General features: G+C 42.0%; 1 protein-coding gene across 1 annotated transcript in view; it reads right to left on the reverse strand.

Annotated features, from left to right (window-relative positions):
• ATAD2B (ATPase family, AAA domain containing 2B) overlaps window positions 1-14027 on the reverse strand; it is a 119422-nt gene that overhangs the window by 16353 nt on the left and 89042 nt on the right. The window contains exon 24 of the mRNA XM_006025400.3: window positions 12292-12429. Within this exon, the coding sequence (XP_006025462.2) occupies window positions 12292-12429 (138 nt within the window). The remainder of the gene's footprint in view (window positions 1-12291; window positions 12430-14027) is intronic.

Here is a 14027-nt window from a genome sequence, read left to right on the forward strand (position 1 = left end):
CTGAACATTCAGAAGCAGAGAGAGAGCGAGAGAGCACAAGTGAGAGCGAGAGAGAAAGAGAAAGAGAGAACGCAACAGCGAGAGACCCTTTTTCACAGGAAAGTTTGCTCTCAAACCTGTTCAAAAGACCTGTACAGAAAAGACAAAGAGGGAACAGAAACTTTATGGTCATTTTTTATAGAAATTTTTAAAATTCAGGACTTACAATTAATATATATCTTTTCCTTCTAGCAAACAAGTCATTTCAAAGGGACAGTATTCTTTAAAAAAAAGAGAAGAAAAGAAAAAAAAGAAATCAACTTTTGGTTGGAAAAACTTTTATTCATATCTATTCTCAATGATTTGTACCTCTGACATGCTCAGTCTACAAGTAAAATACACCACACTGAGCCTGGGTCAGAGCCCATGATTCAGCAAAACAGCTGAGCATATTCCTAAATTTAAGCGTGTGAAAATCCCATCAAAGGAAAAAGAATTACTCACACACTTACACTTAGATATTTTTGTCTGTTTAGAGCTTTGCTGAATCAGGACCAAACACTCTAGCTGGGTTCTTTTCTTTTTCATTTCCCAGCACCAGAAGTTGCTGGCCAAGCAGGCCTCATCACACTTGTGCAAGCTGGGCTTCACAGCTGCAAACAATTAAGACACAGTAACTACAAGAACTCCTCCCAGGCCGACTCTCAGCTGTACCATTCCTCCACTGAAGCAGAAGAAATAAACCTATTTTGCTCACTAAAATCAGAGCACACAAAAGGAGCAGATATACTGAATAAGACTATTTTAAACAGTCATTTCTCAGGGTAAAACTAATTTTATTTTGTTGCTGAAAGTATTTCCAATTGAAAAACAGTACTAAAAAATTAGAATAAAAATAGCCAGGGCATAGGTGATGCATGCCACATGACAGGAGCCCTTCTCACTTACATAATTAACAGGTGGTGACAAAAACAAATGGCTAAAGCTGAATGCTTCGTCTTCCGTCCCAAACTCACTCTATTCCCTGCACTGTGATAATCACCATGTTTTCAACCCCTCATACTTGCAACCTGGGTGTTATCCATGCCTCCCCCATTAAACTAGAACTAGACATGCACTTCACTGCAGCATCCCAAAATCATGATGTTTCTTTCTCCAAACACCCCCAAGATGCAGACTTTCCTCTCTATCTATGCAGCAAAATCTCTCTCCAGGCTTCCATCAGTTCCCATCCTGACACCTTCAACTTTTCTCAGGCTCTCATAACACTCTCTAATCTAAGAGATTAGACAAGCATCTGACTGGGGTTACTAGACCCCAATGCTCTTTCCTGCCCAGAGCAGGGGGTTGGACTTAATGATCTAATAGGTCCCGTCTGACCCTAGAAATCTATGAAACACCACTCTCCCGATTCCTCCTCCCACATGTACTCAAGCTACGGTTACTAGAATCAACCTCCTGGACCATTCCTCTGACCTGTCAACCCCAATCTCTGATTCCGTTTACTGGCTTTACCATGTTAAAGAAACTTGAGTCATTATTTGTACAGTACCTCCAGATCTTAGCTCTTTCACATTTCTTAAAGGCTGCCCTTTATACATAGTTAATCTGTAAGGCCACTGCCCTGTTCCATGCAAGTTCCTCAGGAGCCACTTTTACTGATACACTTAACAGAAATTAATTAACAACATATAGGTGGCAGGCAAATAAGGGCTACGCATATTAAGTATCTAGACAGTTTATATTATCTGCTATACCTAAAAATATTCTACTCAAATCCACCTAGTTGCACTCTTTTTACTAAAAATTTCTTAAACTATAAACTCTTCATGACAGAGATACCTGTTTGCATAACACATAGCACAACACTGTCCCAAGTCTTGATTGAGGTTTCTGGACCCTGTAAGTTATGAAACAAGAAAATACAGAGATCTGCTTTACAAAGAATAAAAAAAAAAAACACTTTTTTTTTTTTTAAACTTCTATAAGAATACTGCAAGGTGCGATTCTGAAAATCTGTCTGGTGGTGGCAACATATGCCTCAAATTCTGTATTTTAGGTTCTTAAGTAACACTGAGCTCCTCCAGGTCTCTTCTGCTCATCCCCCAGTTGTAGGTAATGGTATAAGAGAGACAGGGCCCTGGATATATCCCCACAGTCACAGTGGACAACAGCCAAGAACAGCCCAGCCCTAGGAAGAGTAGAACTGGACATGCTTAAACAAAACAACAGGAAAGAAGAGGCACAAACTTCTGCAGCTTCCTGCATTCTAGTATCATACTTTCTTTTCCTAAAACTACTTTGAGAACCAATATAATCATCAGAAGCTTGGTGGGTTTCATGTAAAAAGAATGGAAGGATTAATCTCTGAAAAATACTGAACAGTGAAAAGTAGAGTCAAGCTACAGAAGAAAGTAGTCATCAGAGAATGTGGTCAAATAATTGACTGGAAAGGGGAGAGGCCTAGTAGGTGGGTCCTCAACAAGTTTATGAGCAAACCTGAGAGCTTTAAGGATAGATGTTGTCAGTATGTCGAGTATCTGTCAAAAATCAGAAAGCTGTTCCTATTGTGCCTGGACCATGAAACTTGCCTACTTCATTGGAATCTGCGGTTTACCTATTCTGCCATAGATAAGAATATTCTATAACTCAGATGAACAAAGGTTAAGCAGAACGCATCTCTGGCCATGAAGTGGGAGGATGGTGAATCCAAAATGGAAAAACCTGTCCTTGTCTTCAGAATATCATGTATTGCTGAGGAGGAAATTAGACTGGAGATTGAATGGAAAGAGTCATCAGGTTTGAGAACCAAAAATGCATTGGTTGATCTGGTGCTATCATTATCATTTTGTCCAAGGTCTGCATGAATATTTTGGTAACTCATGGGTTCGGCAAAATCAGAGAGATATTGGAACCAGGGATTCAGGAACACATCACAGATATCCTTTATTCTACTCTATTCTGAAGAGGAACTTGTAACGTTTTTGTTCTTTTGATAGTGAACAGCTCAATGGCTGCACAATCCCCCAGATGGATATCCATGTATTATAGATAAATTTCTAATATTAAAAAAAAAAAAAAAAATTTAATAGTTGCATACCAACCATGGCGAGTTACGTTCAGGGTTACTACGGCCAGAGCTAAACTAGAGCCCTAGCACAGGTTCAGTTTTCTCATATCCAGAACAGGGCAGTAACTTCTCAGTCCTGGGAATAAAATGCCTACCTCATGTTTCTAAAGTACTACTTCCACTGCCTGAGACCTAAACCTGACTTCTAACTTACAATACAGTACGCTCTCATGAAAGCGATCCATGAAAAGGGTTAAGTTTTATTTTTAAAGGATTTTTCTTTAGAAGAAATAAAAGGCTAATTGTTTGGGGCTTAAGAGAACACACTAGCTAAGAGGCTAAGAAGTAATGCCAGTGTCATTCAAAAACAGGAAATTCAAGAATGTGAACTGAGATTTCTTGCTCCTTCCCTTGAAACAGCTGGTGGTTGTCACTGAGGAATTTGGACTAGATGGAACAATGTTCTAATCCAAATGGCAAGTCTTCTGTGCCTAACATAAAATTAGGTACAGAGAATGATCAGTCCAACTGTCCAAGCTCAGGTTACAGCATCTCTCTTCTCTGAATATGTCCGTACAGTGCAAGGCGGCATGGTGCAAAGATAACCGAGTAGCTCGGCATGTGCTGACTCCTGGAATCGGAGGCGGTACAGCCATGTTCACCTGGTGCTGAGCCCAATTAAATTAGCTCTCCACAGAAAAGAGGCCAGTTAAACTATAATGCTAACAGTGACAAGGCATCAAAAGCCACCAGCATTTTAGCCATTGTACCATCTTTACCCTGTAAGCTCTGAGTAACAGTTAAGCCGCCAGCAGCCACCAGCATCAAATTTGTAGAGATTTTGGTCCTAAATACAGGAAATGTCAAAAAAAAATAGGACAGTCTTCTCTTTCCTGAGGCACTTTATTTGCTTTAAAACCACTTAAATGCTCAACAGTCAATGCTCATTAACATCCACTAAACACTCAGAAACAATGACAAAATTAAAAGGAACAAAGAAAAGGCAACTGAATAAATAAATTGACCAAAGGGACTAAGAATAAAAAATGTAAGAAGACAGGAAAAACAAAGGGGGATTTTTTTTCTTTTTAAAGTTGCTTTAAAAAAAAATGTCATCTAGATTTTTAAAAAGATTTATCCTTCCACCACTAGATCCAGCAGACATTCTGATCTCAGGTTATTTGAAAATCCTGACAAAGACTAATTCACCCAAAGCCACGGCTGAAAAAGGAATAGTACACTAAAAATGTTTTTTTATTCTGAAAGTAGGTTTTCTGCAACAATTTCTTTGACTGATCTCAGCTTTATGTAGTTTAAATCAAATATCATGCCTTGCTTCATTTAGTGGGATAAAATCAGTATTGTGCTTTCTCTATTTGTTTTACTTGCTATGAAATAAAGTTTTAGGTACAATTTGGATTTTGAGTTATTTTTAATGCTTCACATAATGCACTCAGATAAATCTACAAGGGTTGTTCCTTGCCCTGACAATCACAGCAATGTGGAACACCTCTCACTCCAGGCTGTGCAGATTTTTATGCAAGTAAAATGCCATTTGATCTATAGTCTACCAAATAACACACAATACTACTGAATACTGCAACAGAAAAATTCAAAAGCAATTATTTCTTGAATGGACTATCGAGTTGTGGTTGGAAACCAGCAAAATTATGACACACACTCCATCTACTGGCAGGATGCAGGAATATAGATTGTTCTTCCTATAGTAATGCAATAATCAAAGGAGAGCTTTATCTTTATCTAACCCTTTCACCCCGGTCACTTTTGTATGTGCCCACCACAATATTCCCCATAAACTGCTTTAAAATTAACATTCACTACTTTAGCAGCAACTTAGTACACTTACAGCCAGGAGAACTGTTTCTCCTGTTAGAAACATAATGCAGCCTAAAGTTCACAGTTTCTCTGAGACCAGCATCTCAGCCCCATTGCGTGCCCTTTCCCCCTCAAGGCCCCAGGAGTCAGTCTGACTCAGCTGAACTCCACTGCTGAAGCTGTGCATAGAGCAACCCCTCTGTTCTCCCTTTACCACTACCTTAAGTGCCTCAGTACCAGGGATGTCCAGCCCCTTTCACCAGTGCTGGTCTGCACTTCAGGGCTACAGAGACGCACAGAACACTGAGGCAGCTGTGCCCCTACACATGAACCAGATGCCAACCCCGACACTCCTGAGACCCTGACTCCCAGACCCATGCCCCCAGTGCCCCCAGACCTAGACCCTGACATGCCTGCGACTGACAAGAGAGGAGATGAGCTCTGGGATTCCACTCTCAAAAGAGAGGGAAGGGTTTGGAAGCAGAAATTTTCCAGGGAAACCCAGGGTGCACTTGGCTGTTCTTGGCACACTCTGGCAGCCAGAGGAGCCTACAGACCTTATTGGCTCTTTGGCTGCATGCAGGGAGAAGCAAAGGCTACCTGTGCAGCCCCTCCAACATTTGCACAGTGCTTCCCCCAGTTATTTTTTTTTTAATGGGAGAGAAAAAAAAACACAAGACTACTTATGGCCCATTTGAACATTTGTACAGTCTTATTCACCAGCTACACCAGGATGAAATGGTGTTGTCATTACCATTTGCTATATACACAGAGGTGTAACAGGGCAGCCATATTCCCCGGAGGCTGTTGTCGCACTCCTCCCCAAAGGAGGCACTGCTGCCCTGGTTACCCTTCTCAGTTATGCTACAGCACATACATATTTCCCACCCTATTCACAGTTACACACTACCACTGATATCTCCACTCATCCTTTCACCCATATCACTATGGCACGTACCCATAACACTTATCCGCACGCTGTATCAATCTCACACCCACGAAGAACATGCTTGCAGGCTCAGTGATAAAAATTCTTGACCCCTCACGAGCCCCGTCTACACTACAACTTGCATTGTTGCTGCCACTGGTGTGACTGCACAGCTTTCTTATTTTGTTAAGGCTTATGCCACTTACAATTGTCTACGATACAGAATTTTAGCAAAATACTCCTCCCACTGAATTATCAAATATAACTGACACCGTCATAACCACCATTAGCTGCCAGAGTCCGGGACTGCCGCTGGTGAATCCAAATTGACACCAGATGGGCCTCTATGCAACAATTCTACACATAAATGAGAACCATCTAATCTGTGGTCCTTGGGACACCTCAACTTTCATTAGTTTTACTAGGAACTTTGGACACCGGGTAATACTTTGGGATTTTGTTAAATTTTATTTCGATGCTTTAATAGCCTGCTTGCTAATAGTTAACTCAGAGTCATTAGGGGTTAATTTTGCATTTTACATGGCTACAGATTTTACATATGCAGTAATTATTGAGTTCTCATTCTGCTTCAAGATGTGGTACCTATTCCAGCCACTCAGGGACTAGCACCACGTACAGCACAGACCTGGATCAGCTGCAGCAGATCCTGCATGTGGTGCAATTTCAGACAGGCCAGAGTGGGCAGTGGAGCTGGCATGTAGGGTGGGGAATGGGACATTGGCTCCCTACAGGCACTACATAGCCCCAGCCCTGTATGTGGGGCTGATCTGGGGACCACCACATGTGCCATGTGGGACAACTCAAGGCCCAGGGCCAGAACTGGGGCCAGATGATGTGGCTCCCGGGGCCTGATCCGACTTACAGGCTGCATCTTTGATAACTATTCAGTAATATACAATTCACTGTAGGTGGCTCTCAGCTAACTAGCCTTCCAAAAATATTATACTAACAAAAGTTAACAGCCCCCCCTATATTTATATTGCTATTTAAAAAAATAATCTGCCAGCCACTAAGAAAGAAAAAACAGCAAAAATGCAAAGGCTTGACTGAAAGAACACTATTTTTTTCAAGGCAGTGTGAAGTATAATTAACAGTCATGACTAAGTCTGAAAACACTCTGCCAAGAACATTACTAAAATGCCAACAACACTAAACTTAATGGTATAAGCAACAAGACAGAAGAGAAGTAGCAAATAACTACAGTGACACAATGCTGAATTTTACTGTTCATATTAAACTGGAGTGACTTTACTTACTTCAGTGGAGTTCATACCAGCATAGCTGGTGCTGCTTCAAGTTGCAGCAAGAGAGGTTTAGGCTGGATATTAGAAGAAACTCTCTCACTAGGAGGGTAGTGAAGCACAGATTACCTAGAGACATGGTAGAATCTCCATTCTTCAAGGTTTTTAAGGCCCAGCTCCACAAAGCCCTGGCTGGAAAGATATAGTTGGGGTGGTCCTGCTTTGAGCAGGGGGTTGGACTAGATGACCTCCTGAGGTCCCTTCCAACACTAATGTTCTATGATTCGATGACAGCATAACAATTTAGTTTATAATAAGTTAGGGGTGCAGCTATTTGCCAAATGTTTGAAAGGAAATTCCTAGAAAATGAAGCCAATCAGAAAAATGATGTTATTGCAGCATACGCAAATCCTGTATTAGAACTATATAAACATCATAAAAGTAGAAAGCGAACTTAGTTTGAACCCTGATGAAGAAAAGATGGAAGACTTAAAATGGCTATCTGGAAAGAACATGTTGTTGCCAGGCAGACATTCAATTAAGGCAGTATGGGATCTGATATGCAATCCCAACAATCATGCTTCCTCTCATGCTACATGCGCATGGCATAAGGTGCAACTGTGGGATAAGATCCCAGTCACATCTGGACCTGCAAGTACCAAGCCAGTCGGCTGATCCATACTCCCAGCCTCCAGAATGCAGCAGTCAAGGGCTCCAATGTGCCCCACAAGGCTGGAAGCGGCAGCTGACTGCAGATCCCAGCCCTCAACTGATGCCCTCTCCCCTCCCTCCCAGAGGCTGGCGCTGCAGGCCCCAAACCATCCCCCCTCAAGGCTTGGGAATGCCTGGGCATCAAACAATCAACTGATGCCTAGGCACACGTGCAATTTAAGGCATGATGGGAACCAACCACAAAGTTATGGTGCACAGTTTGGGTAATAAACTTTGGGACTTATCCCATGTTTTATTGTGACATTAAAAATGCATTAATGGATTACTACTTAAGATGTGATTAACTGGTTGATCATGTCTTAGGTGTAATGTAAGTCAGGCACCTTTTTGTCTCATGTAATCAAAACATATTATTGTTTGATATTAGTATACTATGTTTCTAAGTCAAATTTTGCCAAACTGACAGCAAGGGCTACTTCTTAAGTAGAAACATTTCGCCATATCCCCCTTCCAAATATCTCACGAATTTGTGGTGGTAAAACAAAAACATCCCAGCCCAAAGCTGAGAAGCATGTTCTTATACTCCTGCAGGGACTAAAACCCCCAGAGGTTCCTGGTTAGAGAATCTTGCTCTTCCACTAAGGATCACATCAATCATCACATTTGGGATCAAGAAAGGAATTTTACCTTGTGGTCATATCACCATAGAGCAGGGGTCAGCAACCCCTGGCACGTGCCAAAGTGTGGCATACAAAGACAGGGAAGGGGCTGGGGTTGCACCGCCATAAGGATCGGGCCCCTCACACCTCCCCAGCCTTCTGCCCAGAAGTGTACATGCACCTGCCGCAGGCAGACTAGTGCAGCTGCTTGCAGCCTCCCCCCTGCCTGCTGCAAGTGGCCTGGACTCCATGGCAGGCAGCAGTGTTACCTGTCAGCTCTATGTTCTTGAGCTGGCACTCAGCTTGCTGGACTTACAAAGGACTTTTTCTTCCCTCCCCACAATCTCACCTAACCAGAACTAAGCAGAAGAAAAGTTTAACAGGCATCTCTGGCTGTACATTCCCCGGTCCCAGTACGGGAGGCCTATTTAAACTTGATTAACTAAAACTCAGTTGCCGGGTTAGGGAATGCTGAGGCAAGAGACCGAGTCAGAGCAGGTATGGGTGACATTTGAACAATGGTTAAGGGTTCATCACAACGTCCAGCCCGTTGGAGCCCTGACCACAAATGCTGTCATACTTTTCCCGGGATGACTGGTGGAAGTCCTCCCCACAAAGTTTATGAACACTCCAAGTTATCTCCTTAAGTCTGTTAAAAGACTACAGTAAGATCTGAAAGTCATGGTAAGCTGAAGCTTATTCAAACAGGTAAAATACAAAACAGTGATGCTGACTTCACAATGCAAGCATAGCTAGGCCATCTGAGAAGAAATAATCCAGTATCCCTTCCAGTATATCTTCTATATTCATAGTAATTTCAAGCTGGCTTCTAGGTGTCTGGTTACTCCTTAAAACTTTATGTTTTTCCACATTGTTAAATCAGTTTCTTGAGATGTTCCAAACCAGATAACCCCCCTCGTCACTGAAAAAGGTAATTCATTTAAATTAAAACTGTTATATAAACAGGATTTTCCCCCATCAATTACGGCTTGGGACCCTCTTGATTTACATAATGAAAAGAATGTTTTGAAGAGGCTGGACTAAGGGTATAAGAAAGCTAAGGCAGCAAACAGTGTGCTTCAAGAGGGAGAAATCTCTCTGACACCATCCACTGTTGTTCTCGAGAAGCTGCGATAAACAGGTGGTCTCTTTCCGTCGCCTGTTTAACCTTCAAGGATTGTGCTAGGAACTTTGCCTGTCAACAAAACACCCGAGTACCTTGGAATAGTGAGATCCCAGCTCTTCCTCCCTCTTTCTCTCCCTCTCTTTTTCTTTTTCTCTCTAGGCATAGCCTTCTGAACCTGAATTTTATTACTTAAGCTTGAGCTAGGTTTCCTCAAATACTCAATTAAACCAGGATAATATTGTAATTGTTTTTGTCTGTTTTTTCCGTGCATGGCGATTACTACTAGTACCATCATAAGTTTCATATACTTAGCAATAAATAAAACTTTTATAGTCAAACTGGTGGTAACCAGGTGTATTTTTCTTTCTCTACTTCCCCTTCTCCACTTGCTCTGCAGCAACACTTCTTTTACCTAAGCCAAAGATCCCTGTGAAGCCCAAAAATACTGTGGGGTCCGTTCATCAAGAGGTTACCACTACTAGAACAGTTAGAGCAAAAGACTGGGACGTGCCGAGTTTGAGACACATAAGGGGATCAGCTTGTATAGGCTGACTGACCCAGTTTGGCTCAGACATGCCCTACTGAACTGAATGCTGGCCCATGAGGGTGTCAGCTGGACACCCAGCCTGATTCAGAGGTATTTTGCTCACCTGTGTGCTTGTGTCTGACTGCATTTTATCGTTACCTTAATGAACAGATTCCTGGCATATAAGGGTGTCAGCCTGTACATGCTGATCAACCCGGCCAGGTCAGGCAGGCGTGCCATGTTAATCTGTACGTGTATGTATTTGACTGATTTGGTGGCTGGAGGAACCCAGCCCCACTGAAATCGAGACCTGCAAGACAGCTCCATTGGGGGTGAGGACTTGCAGAAGGCAGAGACACAGCTCCATATATAAACACAAGCAACACAAGCAGCACACTGATAGAAATACAGAGACCCCAGAAACATACCCCTAATAAATGAGCGCACCCCAAAATGACGGGCAAATCTGGTAACAGCAGGGGCCTGCCCACAGCCCAGGCCAGCCGTGGCAGGAGGCCAGGAAGCTGCAAGCCACTGCACTGAAGTTTGCAGAGCTCCAGCCTGGCTCGTTGCTGGCCGTGGGCACACAGTGGCCTCAGGGTGGACAACAGGAGAGTCACAAGGGGCCTGATCCTTGTTGTAGCAGTGCAGCCCCAGCCCGTTCCCCACCATTCACCTGGAGGTACACACGCACCCACAGCAGCAGGTGGTGGGGAAGCTGCAAGCTGCTGCACCAAGGTCTGTGGAACTCCAGCATGGCTCATTGCTAGCGGCAGGTATATGTGTGCCTCCGGGCAGATGGTGTGGAAGGGGCTTGGTTTGTGCTGCCACAACAAGGATTGGGCCCCTCACAGCTACCTCACTGTCCATTCACCTCTCCATCCGCCCCTGGCACACCAACATCTTACAAGTCGAGGCTGGGGTGTTTTTGGCACTCTGCCCAAAATCATTGTTCACCCCTGCCACATAAAGGGGTTTTGTCCTCCTTTGTAGCATGGACTGCAGTCCTCTTCCTTACATCTCCCAAGTATATTTTTTAAAACTGTTTGTCCAGGTAGTGGCAAGGACATTCACAATGCCTTCATCCCTCTGCCTCACCTGCAGCAGGTCAGAATGTCCTTGGTGTTATGGGGCAATACACTTGGCAGTTGTGCAACAGTGTTTTTTGCTGTATTTTTTAGATGAAACACTTGTGCTGGGTAGTTTAGATAGTAATTATCCTTCCTTGAGCAAGGGGTCAGACTAGACCTCCTGAGGTTCCTTCAATCCCTAATTTTCTGATTCAATGATTTTTCTATGATTCTACCTCCAAGATCAAAAATCCCCTCTGTATTATAAATTAAATCAATTTCTCATCCATATAAACGTTCTCTGTAAATTTAAAAATCTAAATTACTTTTTTTTTTAAAAAGAAAATCCGTCCTTTTCCGAAACCTGCTGCTTTCAGAGAGCCCTAGTTCCCTGCTCAGAGCTGTTGTCATTATTTTATTTCTCCCACAGTCTTCCTACGCTCCTCTCCTCAGTCACCTCTCTAGAACAGTTAAGTGCCCCCCTTGCTATACTGCGTCACATTTAGGCAACCAATGCTGCATACTAGCAAGCATAACCAAGAATATGTTGGTACTCCAAGGACTTTACTGTACTGATTCTGTAAGGTTTTGGATATCTTCATTTTCCGTTCATTTAAGAGTGGCTAATACCTTCCAATAATGAATACTTAAACTGTTCAAAACTGGATCCCAAGAGACAAAGTGTAGCCTGAAGTTAACGTATTTTCTAATTTCAACCATAAAGCACTTTGTATGTTGTAGGTAACAAACACAAGAAAAATGTATTTACATACAAATGTCAAACAAGAAAATCTTAAGCTAAACACTTTGTTAAGAGGATTCCAACCCCTGAGGAAGACAACTGTTTATTTTACACCAAAAAATAATCCTTAGTTTCACAATTATCCTGATGCTTGTATTTTTGCACTGCAAAAAAGACTTTGAAATTCTATTTTCCACTTCTTTTTCATAGCTACATCAGCAGAGGTTTCCTGCATTCGTAAAATGGATGCCCCTAAAGATACAATGGCTGCAAAGCTGGAGTAACTTTCTGCAGGAGAAGCATTAAAGAATCACTGCAACCAAAAACATAGAAACTTTAGGTGCATATGAAATCCGTGATCATTGCCGTCTAAGTTACTGTTCTAGTTTCCACATAATATGATCTGATCTGAAGTACTCACATGCACATTTATTTGCAGAATTGTGCCAAACTGCCATGGCACTTTTCTGTTTGTTCCGAAATGCCTCTTCAACTCTAGTTTCAGTTTTCCGTACAGTGGAACCATGAGAATTTATTTGCTCTGCTGTTACTGATAAGCCTGCACAAAGAAGATAAGCATACCTATTTAAATAATCCAAACTGCATAAACTGATCAAATTCAAAAACAAGCCTGGAATTCAGTATTGCATTAAAATATGTTAATTAACATATTTAGGTGGTTATCACAAAACAAAGATTTAAATAAAAAATACTTGCATTCAGCTGACAAAATAAATTATTAGATATATAATTTTAACTGTTGAATCTAACAGCTTAAGAAAAACGCATTCCTTTTTCTGTCACAATAAGGAACTTGCACAATTTATTCCATATTTAAGATCCTCAAGATTACATACTTTTCTCGTATTTTACTTTCTTAGCACGTATATTCTGCAATTAGATGACGATCTTAAAACAACTTTAAGTTGATGGCTTTCAAGAGATTTCCGTAAACCCTAAAGTACGAGGTGCTTAGAAGAGGGCTTGGTTGGCTGTTTTAAGTATTTACTATAGCCCTGGATACTGTTATCTATAAAAATTACTGATATTCCTCCCTTACTGTTTATTTCAACAATGCTCTGTAGCAATGAGTTATAGTCTAAGCATACACTTTTTCAAGTTCTATTTCTTTTTTTTTTTTTTACCCTTTTTGAGTTTGCTGCCACCTTTCAGTCTCATTCAACACCTTGTTTTTATATGGTTCTGATCCACCTTCTAAACACGAATAATTATTTTGTGTATTTTTATTGTGCTCCTCCTTATTTAAATCATCACAAAAATTCACCAGTTGCAATTGTGTTGATCTCATTTCAGGTCCCTAATTAGTCCTGTCACTTGTCTTCAACTCTTCTACTTCTCAAAAATTTTGTTTGCGAAGAATAATTATGCTAGATAGAAGTGGTAGAACTGTTAGTAATGCAAACAGGACAGATTGTATTCAACAGCTTTGCTCTGTATTTGAGGAAAAATAGATGATACATTATATCTTACAACTAACTATTTTCCATTCAAACAGTAACACAGGAGGATGCTGAACATCCTCTAAAGCTTGATATTTTAAATAAGCAGATACAGAGAACTTGTATCCCAGTTTTAAAGGATTTGGCCAAGGTTGTCTCTGAACTGCTAAGGCCGATTTTCAATAAATCCAGGAAACTGGAATAAAGTTAATGCCATGCCAGTATTTTAAAAAGGTAAAAGGGAAGGTCCAAGTTAATTACAGGCCTATCAATTTAACATCTAGGCCAGGTAGATAATGTGTGACCCAGTACAGAAGGAAATATACTAATCATTATGGAGTTAAATCAGGGCTGCCTAAATGATAGCCTGCAGGCAACGTGCAGCTCCTAAAGAGTTAGTATGTAGCCCACAGGCTCCTGCCTGGCTGCTAGTCCCAACACTGCAGCATGCTGGTATATGTGACCAGGAGAGGGGTGGGCGAGTGCTGAGCACAGCTGGGGGTATGAAGCAGCACCACTTGCACTCCAGAGCAGGTGACTGGGAGGAGGGAGCCAGACTGCCTGTGGTTCTATGGAGAGCGACAGGGGGAGAGGGGCTGCCCAAACAGTGCACACAGAAGAAAAAGAAGGGAGCCAGGCTGGATACACTATGTAAGCAGCACTTGGGGGGGGGGGGGGGGGGGGCAGGGGGGGCGGG

This window comes from Alligator sinensis, unplaced genomic scaffold (assembly GCF_000455745.1).
Source record: "Alligator sinensis unplaced genomic scaffold, ASM45574v1 scaffold780_1, whole genome shotgun sequence".
Lineage (NCBI taxonomy): Eukaryota > Metazoa > Chordata > Crocodylia > Alligatoridae > Alligator > Alligator sinensis.